At 42.4% G+C, this 24,389-nt stretch overlaps 1 protein-coding gene across 1 annotated transcript in view; it reads right to left on the bottom strand.

Annotated features, from left to right (window-relative positions):
- Positions 1 to 24,389, bottom strand: part of map1ab (microtubule-associated protein 1Ab) — a 71,039-nt gene that overhangs the window by 4,070 nt on the left and 42,580 nt on the right. The window contains exons 2-4 of the mRNA XM_041795327.1: positions 16,206 to 16,288; positions 14,169 to 14,306; positions 1,553 to 13,949 (exon numbers count right to left, since the gene is read on the bottom strand). Of these exons, the coding sequence (XP_041651261.1) occupies positions 1,553 to 13,796 (12,244 nt within the window). The 5' untranslated portion in view covers positions 13,797 to 13,949; positions 14,169 to 14,306; positions 16,206 to 16,288. The remainder of the gene's footprint in view (positions 1 to 1,552; positions 13,950 to 14,168; positions 14,307 to 16,205; positions 16,289 to 24,389) is intronic.

Below are 24,389 nucleotides of genomic sequence, written 5' to 3'. Positions count from 1 at the left end.
GTGAAAACCGATTTCTACAAAGCAGAGTCAATTAAACAAAAATATGTAAGGTAAAATAAGTGACTGCAGAAATATTCACCCTCTTTAAAGTGACTGACCTAAATCAACACAGGTCCTGCCAACTGGTGCTTGTAGTCTAACAATAAGTGAAATGGGGATCATCTGAGTGCAGTGAATGTGTCTCAAGTGACTGTAGTATTAAGACACCTGCATCTGGAAGGACCAGTCATTGGTTAATCAGTGTTCCTGGCTACTACTACACCATGAAGACAAAAGAACACTCCAATAGCTCAGAGAAAATGTTACTAAAAAGTACAAGTCAGGCGATGGAGACAAAAAGATTCCAAGGCACTGAAAATCCCCAGAGTTCAGTTAAATCCATCATCATGAAATGGAGGGAATATGGCACATGTGTAAAACTTTCCTAGATCAGGCTGTTGTGCAAGAGGACTAGTGAGAGAGGCCACCAAGACACCTATGACTACTCTGAAGGAGTTCCAAGCTTCAGCAGCTGAGACCCTGCATACAACAACTGTCGCCCAGGTTCTTCATTAGTCAAAGCTTTATAGGAGAGTGGCAAAGAGAAAGCAACTGTTGAAGAAAACTGACATTAAATGTCCACTAGAGTTCACTAAAAGGCATATGGGCAACTCCATGCTCAAGTGGAAGAAAGTTCTTTAGTCTGATGAGACCAAAATGGTGTTTTTGGCCATCAGAAAAGACACTATGTTTGGTGTACACCAAACACTGCACGCTGCCACAAACCCACAATCCCCACTGCGAAGCATGATGGTGGCAGCACCATGCTGTGGGGAGTTGGCCCTGGAAGGTTTGTAAAGGTAGAGGGTAGAATGAATGGGGCAAAATATAAAAGAATCCTGAAGGACACTTTTTATTCAGTCTAAAGGAGAACTATAGCTTGAGAGAAGATTTATTTTACAGCAAGACAATTAGGCAAGCATACAGCAAAATCCACACAGAAATGGTTTCAAGACAACAAGGTGAATGTTCTGGTGTGGCCAAATCAAAGACCTTAATCCAATAGAGAATTTGTGGCTGGACTCGGCAAGGGCTGTTCCCCGTGCAACCTTACAGAGGTTGAGCATTTTTACAAAGAATGGAGTAAAATTGCAGTGCTGAGATGTGCAAACCTGACTGAGACCTAGCCACACAGACTCAGTGATGTGATTGCAGCCAAAGGTGCATCTACTAGATACTGACATGAAGGGCAAGTATTTATGCAGTCACTTATTTTACCTTATGTATTTTTACTTAATGTGGTTTGAGACATTCAAATCTAATTTACTTTCTTGATGCTAATGGTCTCCTTTGCTTAGAGATCAGTGTTACTTTCAGTTTCTATTTTATTTCCAACCGTAACTCTTCAGATTGGCTTCTAATTACATAACTTCACTGCAAATTGCTTGTATAGGAGTAGCACAAGTTCTGTTATCTCTTAACATTTAATTAACAGGCGGCAGTTTGTTTAAGCTCAGTTATTGTTTTGATGTGAATTCATGATGTAGTGCAGGATATAAAGACATGAACTTACCTGAACTGCTTTTGACACCATTGACCAAGCCTTTAACTCCAACCTCACTCCTCACACTGTGGGTTTCAGACATCTTGGTCACCCTGGAGCTTCTATCAGTGTCCTTCCTCCTGAGAGAGGCTGATCGAGGGGAGGCAGAGTCCTTGGAAGTCTGCTTCACTGGAGTATAGGACCTCTTTCTGACTTCATTCTTCCTTGCTGGGGAAGCCGACTTAGGTTTGCTCTTCCTGAGGCCCTTGGTGGTCTTGTGCTCCTTCTTTAGAAGTTTCTCTGTGCTGTTGTGGTCGTTGAGTAGAGCCTCTGGATCTACCATGCACACATCTGGGTGAGGAGGATGGGGATGAGGGTCTTTCATCGGAGTGGGGAGGGGATCGTGAGTCTTTTGAGTTGACCTTGGAGATGGAGGACGGTGACCTCCTGTGGTTCCAGATGCAGATAATTTGTCTACTGGTAGATGTTCAGCATCTTCATCTGAGTCAAGATTCCCTTCTGCTGTTATTGACGGGCACTCTTCGGTCTCTGGCGGCACATCAGAGTCTGACTGTGTCGGCAGTGACTCACTTACTGACGTCGGCGGTGTTTCCTCTCCAGCTAATGTCACAGCAAGGCCAGAAGACATACCACCAGGCAGCTGATGTGACCCCTGTCCAGAGTCTCCGTGATGACTCTGATGGTGGCGCCTCTGCTTGTGCGACCTCCTCTTCACAGAGTGTTGCTCCTGATCATCCTCGCCTCCTTCTTGGGAATGGTCACTGTGGCCGTCCTCTTCGCCTTCATCACTGGAGAGCGGATGTGGACTTGGGTTGATGAAAGATGGCGATAGTTCTCCTTTGCGATGTTTGTATTCGCAGGAGGAGAACCCAGAGTGGGAGGCAGACGACGAGGTGGCTCCTGTGTTCAAGTCAGAGGGACGATCAGTCTTTGCTGGTCTTTTGCTAGAAGTTTCTGTGGTTCCATGGCCACCAGTTACCCATTCCATTGCTTCCTCCTCTGCCTCTTCATCATCATCATCATCATCATCCCCGTAACCTGGAGGAGGGGCACTTGGGAAGTCTTCAGGCCTTTGTAGTAGCTCCCAGTCAGATATGCTGCTCTTTCTCCTCACCTCTAGTCTCTCTGATGGTTTTTCCAGCAAGCTTTTCTCCTCAACTTTTATGGCTTCCTTCTTTACGTCTTCTTTTTCACACAACTTTGGATCGGATGGCGTCACCTTCTCCATACTGTCTCTACTTGTCTTTTCCTCCTTTGTCTGCTTGACTTCTTCTTTAGCAGTCTTTCCCTCCTTGTCTTCCTTTGAAGGACTAATGGCCCCTTTTGTCTTTTCCTCTTTGTCCTCCTCAATTTTATCTCCCTTTGATTTGGATGAGTCTGCTGTGGCACATGAGGTTTTGCTAGATTCACTATCACACTTTGAAGTCTCTTGAGTCGGTTTGGACACAACAGTCATTGATGTCACGGTCGCAGTCTTCTCTGTGGATTGAATGGAACTTTCCTTCAGATAGGACTCAGTAGTAGTACATGACAAAGTCTCTTTTTGCTCAGAAACCTTGATTTTTTCACATTCAATGCGGCATGGTAGGGTGCTATCTTCCATTTCAAGTGTATCAGGCTCATCTTGTACCGACCCTTTGCACTCCCTGTCAGAGGAGTCAGCCCTTTGTAGAGGAGAGACATCAAAACAAGCCTGTGACGTGGATGTACTCTCTGCTACCTTTACTGGTTCAACACTTGGTATAGATGTTGTTGTGGAGGATATTGTTGTCTTGGTCTCTAACATATAAAAACTATCAGTGCTTGACTTTGTGTCCTTTTCAGGCTTTTGAGGACTAGCTTGATCCTCAGTCTGCTTGGCAGTGGTAGACAAAGCTGGAGATAATGGTTTGGTCTCATCAGGTGAGGACGGTTTTGCTGCCGGTTTTATCGTCACCTCCATATACTCCTCTCTCTGAAACCCTCCAAAGCAGGAGCTTGAAGACTCTTTCCTCAGTGATGGCTCCTCTTTTGCAAGAGGCGCCTCAGCCCTTGATATTGTCGTGAGAGTCTCTCCAGAGCGTTGGCTCAAAGTGGAAGACGATGAGTAACTGTACGATGTAGAGGAGTACGTTGAAGTTGAGTATGTTAAGGTTGTGAATGTGCAAGCTGAGGTAGTTCCCTCATGTTTCGCTGCCCCCCTTTCATCGTGACTCTCTTTTTTGATGTGCTTCTGGATAAGAGATGTATCATCTTTATGTTGGGGTGGATCAGATCTGCTCCGTCCGATGTCTGCATAGCTGTCTTCCAGAGGAGGAGAGGAACTAGATGTAGCTTTGGGCGCAGGGTCAGAGCTGTCAGGCGGAGAAGAGATTCCTGCAAAGCTGCTTGTTGATGTTGCTTGAGAAGACTCCTTTGACAAAATGCTTGGTGACACAGGCGGTTTGTCTTCATCTGCTTTTTGAGACTGTAGCACTGTGGAGGAAGTAGAGTCGCCTGCTGATGACAACCTTCTCTTTGTATCAGGCTCAGGTGACAGCGGCTTCCTTTCTGTGTCTTCTTGTTTCTCTGTTTCAGGTAGTTTCTTGGAATCTGATGTTAAACTGCTTTTGTCTTCTTTGTGAGCACCTGGGTCTAGTGATGATTCTGTTTTACTCACATCTGCAGTCTTCGTCTCAGGAGGTTTGGAAGTGGCTTCACTGAGACTGATATCATCTTTAAGTAGCTTTGGTTCAGGAGACGGGGTTGTCTTTTTCTGATCCTCTGGGACTTTAGAAGCAGAGGCATCATCAGGTGTTGGTTTACAGATTGTTTCCTCAGGCAGCTGAGACTTCTTATTAGGATCCTCCACCTCTGCTAATGTAGTGCTATCATCAGATCCACGTCGACACATTTCTTTTTCAGATTGTTCTCTGGCACCCTTTTCCACGTCTACATCACTAGACACCTCTTCTTCCTCCTCATCATCCTCATCATCATCATCATCTACAGTAAAATCTTCTCCTTCTACGAGTAGTCTTTTATCTATCAGGCTCTCTTTTGTTTCGGGAAAGTCTAACGCTGATTTAGAAGAGGCAGAGCAGCTAAGTTGACTATTGTCAGATGCCAGAACATTATCATCTATGACTTGTCCAGTTGCTGATGCAGTCCTTGAAACACCTGGAGTTTCTTCTGCCTTTGAAGGTGATGCTTTTTGAGGTAAAATGTCTTTTTCTGCAGGTGATCGCCGACCTGATGGAGACCCCTCTCTTTCATAATCAGAGGACTCCTTTTTGTCTTTGAGCGACTCAGCAGATTTCTCTTTCTCCTTTTCTGTTTTCTTATCAGACGGTTCTCCGAAAGCTGCAGTGGCACCTAAAACTTGGGGTCCAAGAGCCGATTGGCTCCATGATGGAGAGGCTGGTTCTTGTCTTAACGATGAACCTATTGGTTGTTCAGCAGCACAGGTAGTTGCAACTGTTTGTGGAGCTGCTGTAGCACCTTCCATCATATCCTCTTTCTCTTTCTCTGTTTTCTCTGGTTTGTCCTCTTTGGGACTAAAAGAATAAGACTCAGCTGCCTGGGACATTTTATTATCTTGGGTGTCCATGGATGAAAAGTTCTTGTCAACATAAGGTGTTTCTAGTCTTTCTTCTCGCTCGCGCTCCTCCTCCTGGCCCTTTTCTCTATCTTCATGACTAGGTGAGGCACTTGGGCTGTGGTGGCTGATTCTTTCGCTTTCTGTGAGGGAGGCAGTGCTGTAGTCCACTCTACTGAAGGACAGAGGCTCTTCTTTGTACTGATCATCCAGGAGGTACATGGCTCCTGCAGCCTCTACCTGGCTTGCTCTTCTGTTGTCATCAATGCCCATTTCTGAAGCGTGGTCAAAACCTGGAGCAGTTTCAGCTTCTTCTCTCGAGTCTGAATCTTGATCTTTTGGAACTGGCTTTTCATACGGATCATACTTGGATGCAGCAAAGGTTTGCTTTTCATCCTCAAGGCTTTTAGTCAGAATTTCCTTCTCTGATTTTTCTATGCTCTCCATTTTTGCTGCTCCAACGTCCTTGGAGTCCTTTTCCAACATGAAATAAGAGCACGGCTGTGAGGCTCCAGGAGACGCAACCTCTCGCTCTCCTTCCATCTCCCTCTCTGCTTCCTTTTCTGGTTTCTCGTCCAGCTTTGACTTCTCTGCAGCACTGATGATTGAGCTTGCTTGAGACGGTATCTGTTTCTCTTGTTGAGACATTTCTTCCGTACTGGACTGGCTCTCGGTGCTGGAAAGAGTACTACTCCTCTGTTGGCTGTCGGTGCTGGATACTGTCGACAACACAGGCTTTCTCTCTGTCGAGTCTGACGTTGGTTCTTCTTTACCTGCAGGAATATCAGAGGATGTTTCCTGTTTCGGAACAGAGGGCGCCTCCTCTTTTGATGTGACAGTATCAAAGCAGGGCTCTGGCTTGGCAAGTGGTGCAGGTGTGATGTCTGTTTTCACATCTTCTCCTGCTCCAGGTGAGAGTCTGGATTCTTCTCTGATGTCTTCATCTATAGAGGGTTCCTGCATTGTGAGCGTTGGTATTACAACTGTGATCTTTTGCACAACTGGTGGTTTAGTTTGGTCACTTGTTTGTGAAGAGGTTAGGCCTGTAGAGGACAAATCCTGCTCTGCTTTTTTGGGCTCTACTGACAAAGGCCTGGAGCCTGCCCCTCCCATACATATGTCCTCTTCCTCCTCATCTTCCCTGTCTTCATCAGAGGACTGGAGCACAAATGCAGGTTTGTAGTCTGACTTTGATGCTCCTTCGACTGCCGCCAGAGCAGGCTGCTTAATTACTTTGTCCTGCTCTTTCTCTTGCAACTCCTCTCTCTCCCATTTCTCCTCTTTGGTGTGGTCTGCATCAGAGGAGTCATATTTTTCCTTTTCTTCTGCTTTCATATCAGCGGCATCCTTTTGTTTAAGCATCTTTTCATCTTCTGGTTTTGTCTTTTCATCTTTGATGTCTTCATAGGTGTAATCTTTTTCTTGTTCCTTTTCCATTTTCTGTTCTTTGCTTAGTTCAGCAACATGTGCATCATCTTTTTCTTTCTCCATCTTCTCTTCTTGACTTGTAATAACCTTTGCGTCTTTATCTTGTTCTTTTTCTTCTTTTTGCGTCTGGCTGGGGGCTGCAGAAATGTCATCTTTTGCAGGTTTCAGGGCCTCACTTGATATACTTGCAGGAATGTCTGGCTGCACTTCTACTGATGTGTCACCAAAAGTTTCCTTCTCTTTCTGAGACGCTGTGAGTATATCTGAGGTTTCTATATGCTTATCACTAATGTCAGAAATATCATCCTTTTTACTTTCCTTCTCTTCTGAAGTCTGACACGTGGAAGGAGCTACCTCTTTTTTATCATCTGGCTTTAAAGAATCATCTTGCCCTTTTTGCTCATCTTTGGTGCTAAATGTTAGAGTGTGCTTTTCCTCCTCTGTCTCCTGTTTGATGGATTCAGCTTCAGAGCTACCCTGCTGGACATCTTTCATTTCTTCCTTTATTTTTTCAACTTCAGATGTCTCTTTCTCATCCTCTGGATGCCCGACACTTGAGTCTTTCTCCTTTTCTGTGTCCCTCTTTTCAGCATCTTTGTCTTGTATTTCCTCCAAAATTGGTTTCTGCTCAGAGATATCCGCCTTAGCCTGTTCTTTCGCTTCTTGTTTGTCAGAGATGACACTTTCTTTCACCTCTTTGTCCTCCATTATGGTTTTTATTGATATGTCATCTGTATCTTTTTCTTTCTGCTCTTTTGCAACATCAGAGACGTCGCTCTTTTCTTTCTCTGTTTCCATTGCTTCCTCTTTACCCTTCACTTCTTTTTCCTCTTCCTTTTCAAGTATTACATCAGATTTCACATCTTTCATCTCCTCCTTCTTTACCTCATCTGCCTGAAGTTTTTCACCAGCCTCCTCTTTGCTTTCTTCATCTTTTGTAGGTTTGATTTCAGAAACTTTATCCTTAACTGTGTCTTTTTCTTCTTTGATGGCTTCAGTTGCATCCTGAACAGTCACTTCCTCTTCTTTTGATGGTTTCAAAGTTTCGTCCTTCTCCTTTTCTTTGACTGTTGCTTCGACAGCAGAAATATCTTCACTGACCTCTTTCTCCTTGCCTTCTTGCACGGGTAGCTTGGGTTCAACTATGTCATCTTTAGGACTGATTTCATCCTCAGATATTTTAATATCTTCCTTCCTTACCCCTTCTTCCTCAGTCTTCATAGGTTTGGTGTCTGCATCTTTAAGTGTTTCTTGCTCCTTTACTTCTTCCATGACTGGTTTGGCAGCATCTTTGAGGACTTCTTTTGCTACCTCCTCCTCCATACTGGTTGATTCTATTGCTGTTGTTTCTCCTTTACTCTCCTCTTGTTCTTTTTCTTCTCCAGCTGTTAGTTTGGGAGTTTCATCTTTAATTTGGATTTGATCTTTTTCCTCCACCTCACTAAGTATTGTGTCTTTTTTACTTTCCACTTGTTGCTTTTCTTCTCCAACAGCTGGTTTGAGCTGCTCTTTTTCCTCTTCCTTCTCAGGTTTGATTGCAACTGTCTCATCTTTACTTGCCTCTTCTTCCTTTTTCTCTTCAACACTTGGTTTGGTAGTATCTTCTTCACTTCTGAGTTGCTCTTTCTCCTCTACCTTGACAGGTTTGATTGCATCTTTACTTGTCTCTTGTTCCTTTTCCTCTTCAACACTTGGTTTGGAAGCATCTTCCTTAGTTGGAGGTTGCTCTTTCTCCTCTATCTTGCCAGGTTTTATTGCATCTTTACTTGTCTCTTGTTCCTTTTCCTCTTCAACACTTGGTTTGGAAGCATCTTCCTTAGTTGGAGGTTGCTCTTTCTCCTCTACCTTGCCAGGTTTGATTGCATCTTTACTTGTCTCTTTCTCCTTTTCCTCTTCAACACTTGGTTTGGAAGCATCTTCCTTAGTAGGAGGTTGCTCTTTCTCCTCTACCTTGCCAGGTTTGATTGCATCTTTACTTGTCTCTTGCTCCTTTTCCTCTTCAACACTTGGTTTGGAAGCATCTTCCTTAGTTGTAGGTTGCTCTTTCACCTCTATCTTGTCAGGTTTGATTGCATCTTTACTTGTCTCTTGCTCCTTTTCCTCTTCAACACTTGGTTTGGAAGCATCTTCCTTAGTTGGAGGTTGCTCTTTCTCCTCTACCTTGTCAGGTTTGATTGCATCTTTACTTGTCTCTTGTTCCCTTTCCTCTTCAACACTTGGTTTGGAAGCATCTTCCTTAGTTGGAAGTTGCTCTTTCTCCTCTATCTTGCCAGGTTTTATTGCATCTTTACTTGTCTCTTGTTCCTTTTCCTCTTCAACACTTGGTTTGGAAGCATCTTCCTTAGTTGGAAGTTGCTCTTTCTCCTCTATCTTGCCAGGTTTTAATGCATCTTTAATCGTCTCTTGCTCCTTTTCCTCTTTGACACTTGGTTTGGGAGCATCGTCCTTACTTGGCAGTTGATCTTTCTCCTCTATCTTGTCAAGTTTTAATGCATCTTTACTTATTTCTTGTTCCATCTCTTCTCCAGCAGCTGGTTTAATGGCAGACGTGTCATCCTTACTTGGCAGCTGATCCTTTTCCTCTGCCTCTGTGAGTTTTACATCTGCAGAATCATCTTTGCATGTGTCGTCCATCTTTCCTATTTCTGTAGTGAGTTTAACAATGTTTGCATCATCCTTGCTTGTTGTCACATCTTTTTCCTGATCCTCTGGGAGTTTTGTGTCAGAACTTTCATCTTGTTCCTCTTTTTCTTGCTCCGTCAATGACTTAGCAGAAATACTCTCTTCTTTACTTGCTATTGCTTCAAGTTCCTCCGTCTTAGTGGGGCTGATGCTTGAGATAGTATCTGTCGAAATTTCTTGCTTCTTTTCCACTGTTGTAGGAGCAGATGAATCGACTTTACTTATCGTTTCTTCTTCTTTGATTGGTTTAGCAGCAGTGATGTCTTCCATCTCTTTTTCCAAAGGCTTATCTGTTTCTGCCTTGGTAGCAGATGCATCGATCTTTTCCATCTCTTTGTCCTCTTGCTTAACTTCCATCATTTTGATATCTGAAGTTTCTTTCTGCTCATCTTTTGCAGGCTCAGTGACGGGAAAATCATCCTTCTCTGCCTCTTCCTTGATATGGTCTTTAGCAGGCTCTTTATCTGTGGTTTGGACTTTTTCAGTCTCCTCAGTTTTAATGTCACTTATATCTACAGTCTCAAGCTTTTCTGCACCCTTCTCCTCTTTTATAACTTCATCTGTTGTTTTAACCTCCCCCTCCTTGGTCTTGAGGTCAAGCTCTTTTGTTTCTTCCTGCTTTGGCTCATCTTTGATTTGTTTCGCCTCAGCAGCAACAATTTCAACATCTTCATCTTTTGTAGTTTTGATTTCAGCACTTTCAGGCAATGTCTGTTTATCTTTGATGATTTCTTTTTCTGTTTTTTCATCTTTTGAAGGTTTAATTTCAGCAATCTCATCCTTTACTGACTCCTTCTCTGCTTTTTCATCCGTGGTGGACTCAGCAGAAGAGATGGGTGCCTGGATGACAGATTCCTGTTTCTGCTCATCCTTGAGTTTTATGGCATCCGAGGTGTCGTCCTTTTCTTTTTCCTGTTCTGCCTCAATGGTTTTAACTGCGGATTTATCATCATGGTGATCATCATCATCTTTCTTGTCATCATCATCATCAAGGAAACCACCTTCCTTCTCTGGAAATTTACCTTGAAGAGGCACTTTAGGTTCTTCCTCGATGAGCCCTTTGTCAACCACTTCATCACTTTGTGTAGACGTCAGGAGAGGTTCCTTGTCTAGCACAGGTGGCTGAACCTCTGTTAAAGATTTGGCAACAACAGGGGCTGTGTCTGCCTGTTTGTCTTCCTCTTTACCTGCCAGTGTAGGCTCTTTTTTCGGCTCTGACACGTCTTTTGTGACAGGAGGTATGGAAACTTCCTCTTGCTTCTGATCAGCAATCTGCTTGCCTTCATCTTCTTGTACCTCAGGTGCTGCTTCCTCTGTCTTTTTAGCTTTCTCCTCAGTTGCTGCCAGGGTCTCCTCTTGCTTTTGTACCTCTATATCAGGAGTGGCTTTTGTTTTGTCTTCAACTGGTGACTGACGAAGTGGCGAGTGAGTTGCGCTTGGTGGTCCGGACTGTGGAGGGGAGGCCATTTTCACAGTGATGTCATCTGGACTGAAGCAGCGTTCTTCGCTCTCTGAGGTCACTGAGTCAGATCCAAAAGGTCTAGTAGGCACGACAGAGGAAACATCTTTAGGTGCAACTGCATCTTTACTTTCCTCTTCGACTGGTAGATGGATTTGTTTGCTGTCTTCTGCTGGAGGCGCTGTGCCAGTTGACGGTTCCATATCCTTGTCTTTGCTTGCATAGCCCTGTTGGAGTTTCTCAAGAGAGATGTCAACATTGGGAGTTTGGTCTTCCTCCTCTTCTTCTTCCTCCTCCTCCTCTTCTGGAGCTTCTGGGGCTTTAGCAGCCACCTTTACTTCTGCAATAGGAAGCTGTAAGTCATCAGCTGGAGACTTGGTTTGTTTGTCATCTTCTAAGGAAGGAGGTGAAAGAGTTCCTGCAGAGCGTGGCTGCTCTTTGCCTTGATCAGGAGAAGTTGACACAGTAACGGGGCTTTTTGGTGGCTCTTCAGTTGTAGCCGCTACGGCTGACGCCACCGACTGGTCTTCAGCAATAGAAGTAGGAAAGGAGGATACTTTGTCGTATTCTGTGATAGACGTTGCAGAAGATACATGCTCTTCTTCTGCCAGAGGAGCTGTGATGATGTTGGTGAACACTGATACTTGCTCCTGCACACCTGGGATGAAGCCTTTGTCTGCCATTGCTGCGGCTTGCATCTCCCTCATGCCGTGAATGTCTACGAATGATCCAGTCTGATCTGGAACTGATATGTCGTAAGCACCAACATCATATTGAAGGTGTGGTATCCTTTCCTCTGCCTCCTCGTGAATCTCCTCGTCAGAGATGGTCTGCTCTGTCTCAGAGTAGCCGGGGATGGTCTCATCTTGGATGTAGGAGATGGGTTCGGCTGCAGCGGCTCCTTGAGCTACTGAGGTTATGGGAGCTGTAGCACCAGCAACATGTGACAGATAGCCTTCCTCTTCTTCTTCTTCTTCTTCTTCTTTAGCTACAGCTAGAAGTTCAGAGGCTATTTGTTGTTCAGATGCATCTTCAGGTTTGACTTTGATTTCTTCGTCTGCTATAACATCTAAATCTTCAACCTCCTCCAGTTCGGCTTTCTCTACGGCCTCCTCTTCTTCCTCCATTTGTAGCTCCTCTTTTGTTGCAAGCTTGGCTGCAAGGTTCTCTGATTTCTCCATTTCTTCTATCTCATGCTTCCTGTCCAGCCCATCATCACCCACCATCTCCTCACCAATCCCCATGTCTTCTTCTTCCTCTCTTTCTATTTTCTTTTCATCAGCAGGGGCCTCCTCTTCTTTCTCCTCCTCATCTTGAGATGCTGCTCCTTCGTCCTCAAACTTTTGAGCCTCTTCCTCTTCTTTTTCTTGTTTTGTCTCTTTCTCTTCAGCTTCAACCTCTGCAGCTGCTGCCTCCTTTTCTGGAGACTTTGCACCCGGTGGAAGTTCAGCTATAGCTTCTTGTGCTTCCTCTATCTCTTGGGTTTGTGATGTCGGCTCTAGTGAAACCTCATTACTCTCTGCTGGCTCTGCTACTGTGTCTTCTTGTTTTAACTCTTCAAACTCCTTAGTGAGGTCTTCAGGAGTTGAAGGAGCAGATGTGGCTTCAACAGCTCCGTTCTGGACTGGTTCAGGTTCAATAGTCTCAGGTTTTGGCTCTTCTTTCTTCGTTTCTGCAGGTTCAGCTTTTGCGGTTTTGACTTTTCCAGTCTTGGGTTTACTGGAAGCTTTAGCTTTATGTAATGTCTTCCTGACTTCTGGTGTAAGAGGTTTTAGATCAGGCTTTGTGATCTTTCTCAGCTCAGGTTTAGAAGTGTCCTTCTTTTTGTCCTCTTTGGACTTAGCATCTTTCTTTTCATCTTTTTTAGCAGAGTCATCCTTCTTAACTCTTTTGATCTCTTTCTTCTCCTTGTCCTTTTTCTCGTCTATCTTCGACACCCTTTCCTTAATGTGCTTTTTTAGTGTTTTTTCTTTCAAGAGTTTTTTCTTTTCCGGCACATCTGCTTTAGATTTGATAGTTTTAGTTGGCTTTTTCTCTTCTGTTTTATCTGATATATTTTCCTTCACTGAGTCGCTCTTTGCCTCTGTGGCAGCGGACACATCATCCTGTCCTTCAGTCTCTTTCTTTGAGACCTTGGCCGTCATCTTCGGAGACGATCTGAGACTCTCTTTACTTTCTGTCCTTTGCTTTAATTTGGTTTGTTTAATAACAGAGGGAGGAGCGCCTGAGGCAATGTCCTTTTGTGTGGCTACAGGGTAGCGCAAGTAGTCAAGGTGCTTTAATTTTTCCAGCCCCTCTAGGATCTTATTTTGTGGTGCATTCCCGGGGAAAAGCACTCTGATGATCTTTTCTGTAGGGCAGGCAGGGAGCCAAACAACAAGGGCTGTAACTGATGTCAGATAGGGAACAGAGATTTCTCCTTCTTTCCCATTTGGCAGCACTATACCAGTTTTGGCCTTGCTGTTGCCAGCCCATTTCTGCATTAGGAACTGCATTTCTTTGCTGTCTTTAACAGGGTTGAGAATATACATGTCTAACCGGCCCACTCCCATCTTGTGGAACAGAGTGATGGGCTCAGTGGTGTTGCTGACCACTCGGAAGAGCGGCTCAGGCTTGATTCCTAGTTTGTTAAGGTATTGCAAAGTCAGGGAGGCCTCTTCGATGCTGCGTTTTACTTTGAGATTAGATTCTGGCATGCGCAGCTTCTCTGGCACATTGAAAAATACCACACCTAGCTCAGGAGAGATCAGGTTCTTCATCCATTCATTGTAGTTGGTGGAGTCTTGAGACTGCTCCTCCTCCTGCTCTGCGATCTTCCTCTGAAGCAGTCCGTTGATACCTGGGAGATTGTCAGCACCGATGTGTGTGAGCAGAATCGAGTCGATACGATCCAAGTGACGGACCAGCTTCCAGAAGCAGGATTTCCGCTCCGAGCCTCCGTCTACAAGGATGTTGAAGCCGTTCACAGCGAAGAGAGCAGAGTCTCCGCGTCCGCCGGGAAAGATGTAGCAACATGGTTTGGATAGTTTCAGGAAGCCCCCAGAGGTGGGTGGCTCCAAGAGGTCAAACGGTGAAGGGACATCGACTGTCTCAGAGATGTACTCTGTGAACTCTGTGACACCCTCCATCTTGGGGAGGACAGGGTCAGGGTTTAGTCTGTATTCCAGGAACTCCCGTAGGGTCGAATGCTGTCCCAGGGAGCTCCAGCCCACCTCCCCGCGGCAGGACACAGTAAGTGTGGCCTGCTGCTTGGGGGCTGCTGTGCCCAATAATTCACTGACCTGCCAAAGAAACAAACCCAAATACACAAGTTATTAATAGATCATATAAATGTGCCAGACTTATGATGTAAAGACATTAAAGCACAATCATCTGGACAATGATGCACTTCTAACCAGTTTTGACTCTTTCTGCTAAAGTCAGTGACTACAAACAAAAAACATTAATCTGTTTCTATAACACATTCATTCAAGTACAGTATAGAGGTATTTCTGACTCACCCCAGGATCAGCAAAGACACATGAAAAGGTCTGGTAGGTGAAAACCCCAGTTTGAAGGAGAAGGCCGCCGTGATCCGAGCTCTGACCACTCAAGACCAGGAGCTTGTGTCCTGCTGAGTCTGTGACTAGAGACTGGATCTGGGACACGCAAAAAGAGAGAGAGACAGAGGACGATTAAAGGAGAGCTAACGCAGCCAGGATAGAGAGAGAAATACCTGAGTCATTGGCAATGAAATGTGGGCTTTAATTGTGTCAAGGTTAATGAGATCAAGGAAATATTTTCATACATAAACTACAGAACAATTGAAGACAAAAAGATTTGTAGTTTTATGTTTTTTAAACTAATACAGTAAAAATTTGCCATGTAATTGGGTTCACACAATTTCATCCCCATATATGTATGTCAGCTACATAAGTCACATTTTTAATGGGCTAAACAAAATATTTGTTGTCAGAAAGACATTTAAATTGAAAACTTCAAACAGTGCCTATCAATAAGGAATTGACGGATACAAACAAAGTCAGGAGTAGGGGTCGAATGATTATTGATCTGGCTAATCATCAGAGCCAATAGCATTTACTTATCAGGACTGGCATTTTTTTTTTTTTTTACTGATTGCTGATCAGATGAATTATTTAAGAGTACGCAACTTTAACTCTGCTGTGACGACTGTCTTACCCTCTGGCTCTGTTTTTTTCTCTCTACAGTCTCACCCATGATAGTATCTGATTGGCTAGTACATGAGAAAAAAAGCCTTCATGCAACTTAAACAAAGCATCAGTTCAGGTTTTCTGCTGCTTGCACTTTGTCGTTTCTAGTGTCCGCAGACATGCTTCTAAGCTGCTTATTTATTTGATCAGTTTTTAATCACTGCTGTTATTTGATTGTCTATCATCAAGTACTCTTGCACTTTAGCAGCTGATCTGATGAATTGTTTTCTTTTTAACTACAGATAAACTTAGCTTAGCAATTAACCCCTTATATCAAGGCCCCTTTTTCTACCTCTTCCTCTCCCCAGGTCTGCTAACAGAAATGTCTGGGCCCATCAAAGTCCAAGTAAATGGGCCCTCCCCTGATGCCACTTAATAATATCAACATATGCAATACACTGACATAAAAAGAAAATGTTTCTGGTTTTATTATGGCTGTACAACTGAGGTTACAGTCCTAGCTGTAAAAATGCTTTACCCTTTAGGTGAATTTATAAATCAGTCATTATCAATGTAATTTGATGACAAAAAATAAAGAAAACCCCTTTAATGTAAAGGAAAAAAAGTTTTATTCAAAGTGATGTCAATTAAATAAAAATATAAATAAATATAAATATTCACCCCCTTTAAAGTGACTGACCTAATTCAACAGAGGGCCAGCAAATTGGTGCTAGTAGTCGTACAATTAGTGACATGGAAATCACCTGAGTGCATTGAATATGTTTCAAGTGATTGTAGTATAAAGACGCTTGAGTCTGGAAGGTCCAGTCACTGCTTAATCAGTATTCCTGGCTACCATTACACCCAAAGAACACTCCAATAACTCAGATAAAATGTGGAGTTTGATTAAATCCATCATCAAGAAATAGAAGGAATATGGCACATGTGTAAATCTGCCTTGGGCCGTCCTTACAAACTGAGTGACTAGAGAGAGAGGCCACCAAGACACCTATGACTACTCTGAGAGAGTTACAAGCAACTGAAATGGGAGCAACTCTGCATACAACAACTTTTGTCCAGGTTCTTCACCAGTCAAAGCTTTAAGAGAGAGTGGCAAGGAGAAAGCCACTGTTGAAGAAAACTCACAACTAGAGTTTGCCAAAGCGCATGTAGAAGACTCCACGGCCAAATGGAAGAGAGTGCCATGGTCTGATGAGACTGAAATGGTGCTTTTTGGCCATCATAGAACACACTGAATTCAGTGTCTAAGCTGAATGAATGAATTTGATGAATATTTTTAGTCTTTAACTCAATTTAAATCAAGATACTCGTGATTATGATTTGAGCCATAATGAAGGTACTATAGGTACTACACTGCAAAATTACCTCAGATACGACGGTGTCTCCCGAAGGGTTGACGAGCACCACCGTCTCTAGGACATCACTTCTGTGGTGTAGAGTTCTTTGTCCTGTAGGATGAAGATGCAAACATGACGTTAATCTTTCATGATTTAAGAGTTAAGTTAGGGATTCAACTTATCAGAGTCTATAGGATAATTAAGATAAACAAGGTGACCAGACATTTACCGTCTAGACTGAGGACATTGTGTTGGAATATATCCAGAGCTCATCGTAAAAACCTCCCTGCATCAAAGAGATTTACTATACTGCATTCAGCAGTCTGTCATTGTATAGACAATGTAAACCTGCTTGTACATTTTTACAAGAATAATAGTTAGAAGAGGAAAAAGGTCACAGATGTCTGCTGGGTGACGCTTAAGAATACGACTATAATCATAACCACCTGTACTTGTTATGTAATTACCTCCTCTATAGTTTGATTTCTGTTAATAGATGAGACAAATGCCATTGGCAGTGTTGCCCTTGTCAGTGGCATCTTTACATTTCAGGCCATGAATATTTAAATGACTCTTTAAGTAAATCAACTTATTCATGCACACAAAACAGAGAAAGAGTCACAAAATGAACTTAATTGTTGAGCACATTTCCATACATCCTCATGCATATTCATCATAATTATGCATCAGCTGTAAATTCCACTGAGGGGAGATGTTAAGTTGTTAAATCCCCTCTGTTTCAGCACAGATGCAGGCTCTAATATTAGAGGGGTCTAATAATAGAGGGCTCTCAGTGACTCTTTCAACCAGCGGGATCTTCAGTGAATCCCCTGAGTTTGCGGCGCTGCAGTCTTTTTAGGATCAGGGTTGTCAACATGTGTTTTTCTTGGAAAACCTCACCTGTCAGTCATTTCAAGACCTAGTTACTGTACAGAGACATAATGACAGCAGGAAGGAGGATCATCCAGAGTTCAGTTAAAAGGGATTTGATAAAAATAAGAAGTTCGGTAAAGAAAAGAATTTGCAAATGGTACGGCTTTAATATCAATATGCTAATCAGCACAGTGCTTGTGCTTGTATAGACATTCTGAGAGTCAGAGAAAGGCTCTCCATATGTCTGAATACAGATGATTATTACAGCTATATGAGCCTCTTTCAGCCCGATTGTCTTTTACATTCTGTTCCTTGAACTAAATGGCACTATCATGATAATACTGATGAAAAAGCATCACTTGAAATGAATATTTCATATTAAACCACATTTTCCCTTAGTCTTCAGTAAAGTCATCTTTGAAGTTTTCACGTTAAAAAATGCTAGGCTAACAAGTGCTTGCTAATGGTCTCACACTGACTCGGTATTGTTAAGCAACTGTTAAGTAAATGTTCAGTCTAAGTATGCTAACATATACCAGTAAGAAAACAAACAACATCTGGAAGCTAACATGAATATATTCATCATAAGCTCATCATTTAATGTCAGAATGCTAACATTTGCTTGATAGCACTCAAGACAAGTACAGCTAGGCTAACAGTTAAATGCTAAGAGGATGTGTTGACTTAGCAGGATACTTACCCAGTGCTGTCTACCCATCTTTGGCTCACAGAACTCTGAACTCTCAGTAACCTACAGTTTTTCTGTCTCTACAGTAAACTATGCTCACGGTTTATCTGTTATGATAAGAGGTTACAATTACTTTGCTAGCTTGAAGATGTCAAGCAGTAATGTTAATATGCTAACTTTTATCCACTTTGCTCTACAGACAAACCCAAGCTTAGACTGGTAAACACACAATGCTAACAAGCTAACAATGACAAAACACAAAGCTGATTCGTGTTTATCATCACTGTTAATGTAGGCATGCTAACATTTACTCATTAGCACTCAAAACAAGTACAGCTAAGCTAACAACAGAATGCTAACAGGCTCTCAATGACTGAAAGTGTTGAGTAGGAATGTTACCATAACCCTAAACAGAAGTTTAATCCGATTTGACTTCGAACGTTTTAGCGTATGGTGGATTAATGGCCTGGTTAGTAAATACATTAAAGTAGTCTTGAATAGAGCTTTTCTTCCTATGAGTAGTTCTTTATCCTCCTTTATCTCATCATGCTAAAAAACTTTCCTGCAACCTGCCACCATGTTTGAGCGGTGCGTCAGGTTATAAATAACTGTCTTAGCTTGTGTTTATGAGCAGCACTGGCAATGGCCCACATATAAGAGAAGAGCACATACTGTGCATGCAGAAGCAGACAGTCCCGGCTAAAAGCACCGCAAGACTGAAGGGAGAAAATTCATTTGTCATCTACAACATAAAGTTTAGAGAAACCTGTTTGGATGATAAAATCCACAAAACATTTACCTCATAAAACCAGGATTCAGAGCACATCACTGAGACAAACCAGAGGATGTGGCTCCCTCTGTTGATGTAGCAACACACTGACCGCCATATGCTTCTCCTCCCTGCAGGCACACTGCAGTAACCAACACTAATGTGAAATAGAAAACAATGATATTTTTAATTCACTGACCCCTGCATGGAGGAGAGGAGGAGGAGACTGAAGGATTTTGTTGATGGTCAGAGAACAGTGATAGCACTTCCACTGTTCAAACAAACATGCTGCTGCTGCAGTCAGGAGGAGTTCTAACACTTCAGCAGATCTGCCCACAGACGCGTCCGGTCTCACAGCACCATGACTAAGCTGCGAGGGTGAGCGATGATTTGCAAGTTTGCTTTGATACTCTCAATGCAGAGGACAGACTCACACAACACTGAAGCAACATCGATGCTACAGACAGCAGAACAGCGTCCTGAATCTGTAAATCCAGGAGAGCGAAGCCTCGAGAGACAGCGCGTCCTTTTGACCTCCTGATGTGCTTTTCTCAGGTGAAGAGACGACAAGAGATTGCATTAGTTGCTGCTGATGGCTGCCTGCAGGATGAATGCTTGCTGACACTGCAGACTGGTACAACGTGATACTACAACAACAAAGGCACTCTGAGTTGGTATGAAACAGTGCTGCTTCTCTCGCCGGGGTCAGAGAACATCAACAGAACAGAGCCACTGAGGGGACTGTCACTGCTACAACAGACTGCTTCAATCTGCTCACTCTCTACTCAAACACAGCTAATTAGAAAGAATATGTGCAAGTGACATTGGTGCAGAAAGAGTTTAAAATGCTCTCTTTAGGAAGGGAATTACAGTGGCCACAAAGGGTCATTGGCCTGCAACTGCCTTAATGATTTCCAGAGGGAGAAATGAGCTGCTAATGCAGAAATGATGCCAACTCCAAAACAAATGACCCCTTAGCTGGTTTTACCAATAGGCAAAGGTAGGCAACACCTGGGGCCTCACAGTTCAAGAGGCCTTGGGATTTGCAGCAGGAGCTTTAGTGAATGGATTTCCATGGCCGTGCAGCTGAATGAAAGCCTCACACCAAGTCCAATGCCAAACCTAGGACGGAGTGGTTTTAAAGCACACTACCACTCGACTGTGGAGCTGTGGACTGGGATAATGGTATTGGGCTGTTTTTCGGGATTTGGGCTAGATCCCATCATCTCCAGTGAAGGATCGTCTTGATGCTTCAGCATACTGAGACATTTTGGAAAATGCTATGCTTCCAACTTTGTGGCAACAGTTTGGAGAAGGGCCTTTTCTTTTCCAGCATGACTGTGCCCCAGTGCACAAAGAAAGGACTATAAAGACATGGTTTGGTAAGTTTGGTGTGGAAGAACTTGATTAAAACCACTGACTTCAACCCATTGGGGTGAACTGGAACAGGGATTCCAAGCCAGACTTTACTGTCCAACACCAGTGTCTAATTTCATAAATGCTCTACAGAATGAATGCACACAAATTCCCACAGAAGTACTCAAAATCTTGTGGAAATTCAAGAAGAGTGGAGGCTGTTATAACTGCAAGAGGGGGGCCAACAACATATTAAAGTACACGTGTTTGAAAACAATGTTATTGTCATTCTGTAATGGTCACTGAATCCTTCTGTTCATGTAATTTATATTAGGTATATTGTACGTTAAAAATTTCTATAAGTGGTTAAGATGTGAACTTCATATTTAAATAAAGGGTGCAGAGAGAATAAAACACCCCTAAAATAGAGTTTGATTATCCAAAAGTCCTTGGGAAGAACCCAAAGTCCCAACACCAAGGTCCAAGCCCCTCAAAAAGCCCTAAACTGTTCTCACATCAAAAAATTTAGAACAAAGTAGACATGCCAAAACAATGAATTTTCTGATAACTGCACGGTAAAATGACATGCTTATAATATTGTAAAATTTGTGGCCAAAGAAAAAATGTTGCAGGAAATAGTGAGCTAATATTTTAATAAGTTATGGCCAACCTGGCCTATAAACATGGGAAATGACGTGGTGAGTTTAAGCTATGATGCTCTTCAAAGAGCTGATGAAGTACTGTTGGCTGTAATAGTTCAGATTTGGGGATGTCCTGTAGTTTTTTGGCTTTGTTACCTAAAAAGATGCTTCGAAGTATTTTGTTTGCCTGCTATGATTGCTTTTAGTTTCACAAGGAATGGAATGGAAGGGTCTCATATTGGACTTTGCTTGGGGCCCTCAATGTTACTGTGTTATCCTGTACTGTACTATTACTGTGCTGCATGGCATGTTGCTCTTATTCTGCACATAGGGTTTTTTTGTGATAACTGTTTCTTTTTTTTTTTTTTTTTTTTGTAAAGTTTGATCACAAGAGTACAGCACCACTATTATAAATACAGTGCCTATAAAAATATTCACCCCCTTGGATGTTTTACCCCTTTATTGATTTTATAAATCAGTCATGGTCAATGTGATTTTGCTTTTTTGACAAAAAAAAAAATCTTGAATGTCAAAGTGAAAACAGACTTCTACAAATTAATGCCAATAAAATAGAAATATGTAAAGTAAAATAAGCAACTGCATTAATATTCACTCTTTTCATGTCAGTATTTAATGGATGCACCTTTGGCTGCAATCACAGCACTGAGTCTGTTGTGGATAGGTCTCAATCAGGCTTGCACATCTGGACACTTCAATCCATTCCTCTTTGGAAAACTGCTCAAGCTCTGTCAAATGCTCAATTAGATGGAGGTCTGGGCTTTGACTCCGCCCCTCCAGAACATTCACCTTGTTGTCTTTAAACCATTTCTGTGTAGCTTTTGCTGTATGCTTTGGGTCATATTCTTACTGGAAAATAAATGTTCTCCTAATTTGTAGTTCTCTTGCAGACTGAATAAGATTGTTCTCCAGGATTTTCCTATATTTTGCAACATTCATTTTACTGGCTGCCGAGAAGCATTCCCACAGCACGATGCTGCCACCATGGTTTATAAAATCAAAAAGGGTCAAACATCCAAGCGGGTGAATACTTTTTTACAGACACAGAACAAAGGGGATTCATTATTATTTGTCTTACTTCTAAAGCAATATTTTCATATTTGATTCTGATTTTTCACTACTTTATTTTCATTTTTATAAATGTGATTTCAAAGTCAGTCAAAATGACATTATTGTGATGTTTGCCATAATGAAGCAGCGTACGCAATCTTGCTCTCTTTGTTGCCATTTAGTGTATTTCTTTTCCAAGTTAAGGTATTTTGATATACACTTAATGAAAATGTAGGTACAATGAATGAATGTTGGCCATTTGTGATGTTCTTCAGTAACTCACTTAAAAATGATGCATGTTGCAAAGTGCAATATGAACCAAACATCTAATCTCATGAAAGACACGAAGCAGGCCCTCCACTTCAGCATGGTGGAACTGTGCAAAATTAGATTTTTCAGAACCTCACCAGCTAGTGAAAGCTTAAACAAAGGCAGCCCCTTAAAAAGACATGTTATCTCTGCTTTTAAAGTAGTAATGACTGATGGTTGCAGTATTTAATCCCATATAATCTTAGCCTTTCACTTGTGTGCAGTATGATCCTCTCCCTCCTTGTGTGCGTCTGTTTTGACCTTAGTTTCTAATAAAAGACAGTGTAATTGCTGTGTCAGAGTGCTAACAGTCTGTTAATAATAGTTTGTACTGAGAGAACACAGGATGTGTGAAGTGAAAAGTCAACAGAGGATTTTGGGCTGTTTGAAAGTGAAGCTGAGAGAGAGAGAGAGCGGAGTTAGTCATCCCTCCTACTGAGGGGAGATGAATGTTTACGTTTTTATTTCTGTTTATCACTTTCTCTGGATCTTTGGGCAAAGACAGAAGTGAAATACAGAGAGTCCAAAAATAATAACTTGGATCACCGTCAAATGTAGGTGTGTTGTCTTATCACATCCTGTTTTTAGTGTTACTATTCAACACAAAGTACCCTTATGCATATGTTCCATTGTTATAATAAGGAGTTTTTTTTCCTGAAAGGGCTTTGCTTTAACTATCCTGTAACTACACAGCAGGTATGTCATCATGATTTTAGTTACTATGAGTGAATTTGATGACAGCCTCATAGCAGACAAGGCCGTGTGGCACCACTAGCTACTGTAGCGTCTATGCTTCTAAAACTGCAGTAATTTCTGATTTTACAAAAAAAAAATCAGAACTTACAAGGACACTACAACAAAGCACTTGTGTATTGTCAAATATGATGTAGTTTGGCTGGCAGCAACACCCTTATCTAAAGGTCAGAGTTCATGTTTGGATCCTGATTGTAGTCTGATCTAACCTGATACACCAGACAGACTGTTTCATATCTATCTATTTCACATTCATCTGAAATAATCTTCCATATAAAGTGTTTGGGGAGGGCAGAACTTTAAAAAATATCAGAAGGTAATTGGATGACCATTCTGCCTGTCACATAGTTGACAGGCCAATCAGAGTGACAAGACAGAATGACGTAGTAGACATGCGCAGCTCCAGTACTAGCCTGAGCTTTACAGGCTAGCACTACCATGGAATTTGAAAATCAAAGCATGTCTGCAACTAAAATTGCCGCCGAAGCTTATCAGAAGACTTGCAAAAACATATTTTCTCTTCAGAAAAACTTGCTTAACTCATGCTGAACACTTGTGGCAGCCATTGTTGTTGGCTTTCAGTGCAACTGAACCCAACCCAGAGCTACTGCCTCGATCTCTTTAAATGACGCTGATAGGTCAAGCACAAATGTTGTGGATTGAGGCTTTTCAAGATGGATTTGCCTGATGACAAACTGGCCATCAGCCTTGAAAACTTTCACGTTTTCTCTTATGTTGTGTGTCATAATGGACAACAATCAAGGCCATAGCTGAAATATCACACAGATTCTTTGGATCATTGCTGAGACTGGAGATCTGGTACCTACACTGGACGCTGTTGTGCCAAACTTCTTAAATGAGAATTATGGAGGCCACTGTGCTCTTGGGAACCTTCAGTGCAACATATTTTTTGTAGCCTTCCCCTGAGCAGCCCATTACAACAATTCTGTCACTGAGCTCTGCAGGCGATTTCCTCTGACCTCAAGGTTTGGTTTTTACTCTGATATGCATTATCAGCTGTGAGGCCTTTCAAAATCATGTCCAATCAGTTTAATTTACCACAGGTGGACTCCAATCAAGGTGTAGAAACATCTCAGCAATGATCTAGAGCAGTGTTTCCCAGCCATTTTTTCTAGTAGCCCCCCTTACATATACCCAAGAAAAGGAGAGCTCCCCCCAGGACCCAAGAGAGAAGAAAAAGTGCCCCACTGCCGACAAAAATCAACAGATTTAATTGTCTCACTGATAAAATCCTTAAAAAGGCCTTTGCATGCTTTTCTTATCAAAAGACCTTTGTATAAACTACTTAATAACTGCTCTATCGTGGTTTTAGTCAACATTTGCAAATGTAATTTTGGCAGTCTCAGAACAGACAAAGCCTCAAGCCCCCTCCCAAAGATCTTTGCCCCCCCCCTTCAAAGAGGAAAAATAAAGAACATAGAAGCTCATTTATTCTTTGTACCACTCCATTCGACAAGCTAACACTAAACAGCGTTCTTTATGTGCCGATAAAATCTCAAATTTATGTAGCAGCTTTGACAAACTCCTCACTACAATGATGAATGTCCGATGACTAAACAGAGCTGTCACATGAGAAAGACTGATGGTGTTTTCAATGACTTGTGTCAGGTGGGAATCGACTTATCTCTGCAGCACCTCAGACACACCTTGATTAAAGACTGCCCCGCCTCCTACAGCAGCCATGTCAGCCATTTCTGTCTGTATCCTCCACACTGGGACTCATGAAGATGTAAA

Source organism: Cheilinus undulatus, linkage group 9 (assembly GCF_018320785.1).
Source record: "Cheilinus undulatus linkage group 9, ASM1832078v1, whole genome shotgun sequence".
NCBI classification, from domain to species: Eukaryota; Metazoa; Chordata; class Actinopteri; order Labriformes; family Labridae; genus Cheilinus; species Cheilinus undulatus.
The sequence above is the reverse complement of the archived record's forward strand: the minus strand, read 5'-3'. Positions and strand labels throughout refer to the sequence as shown.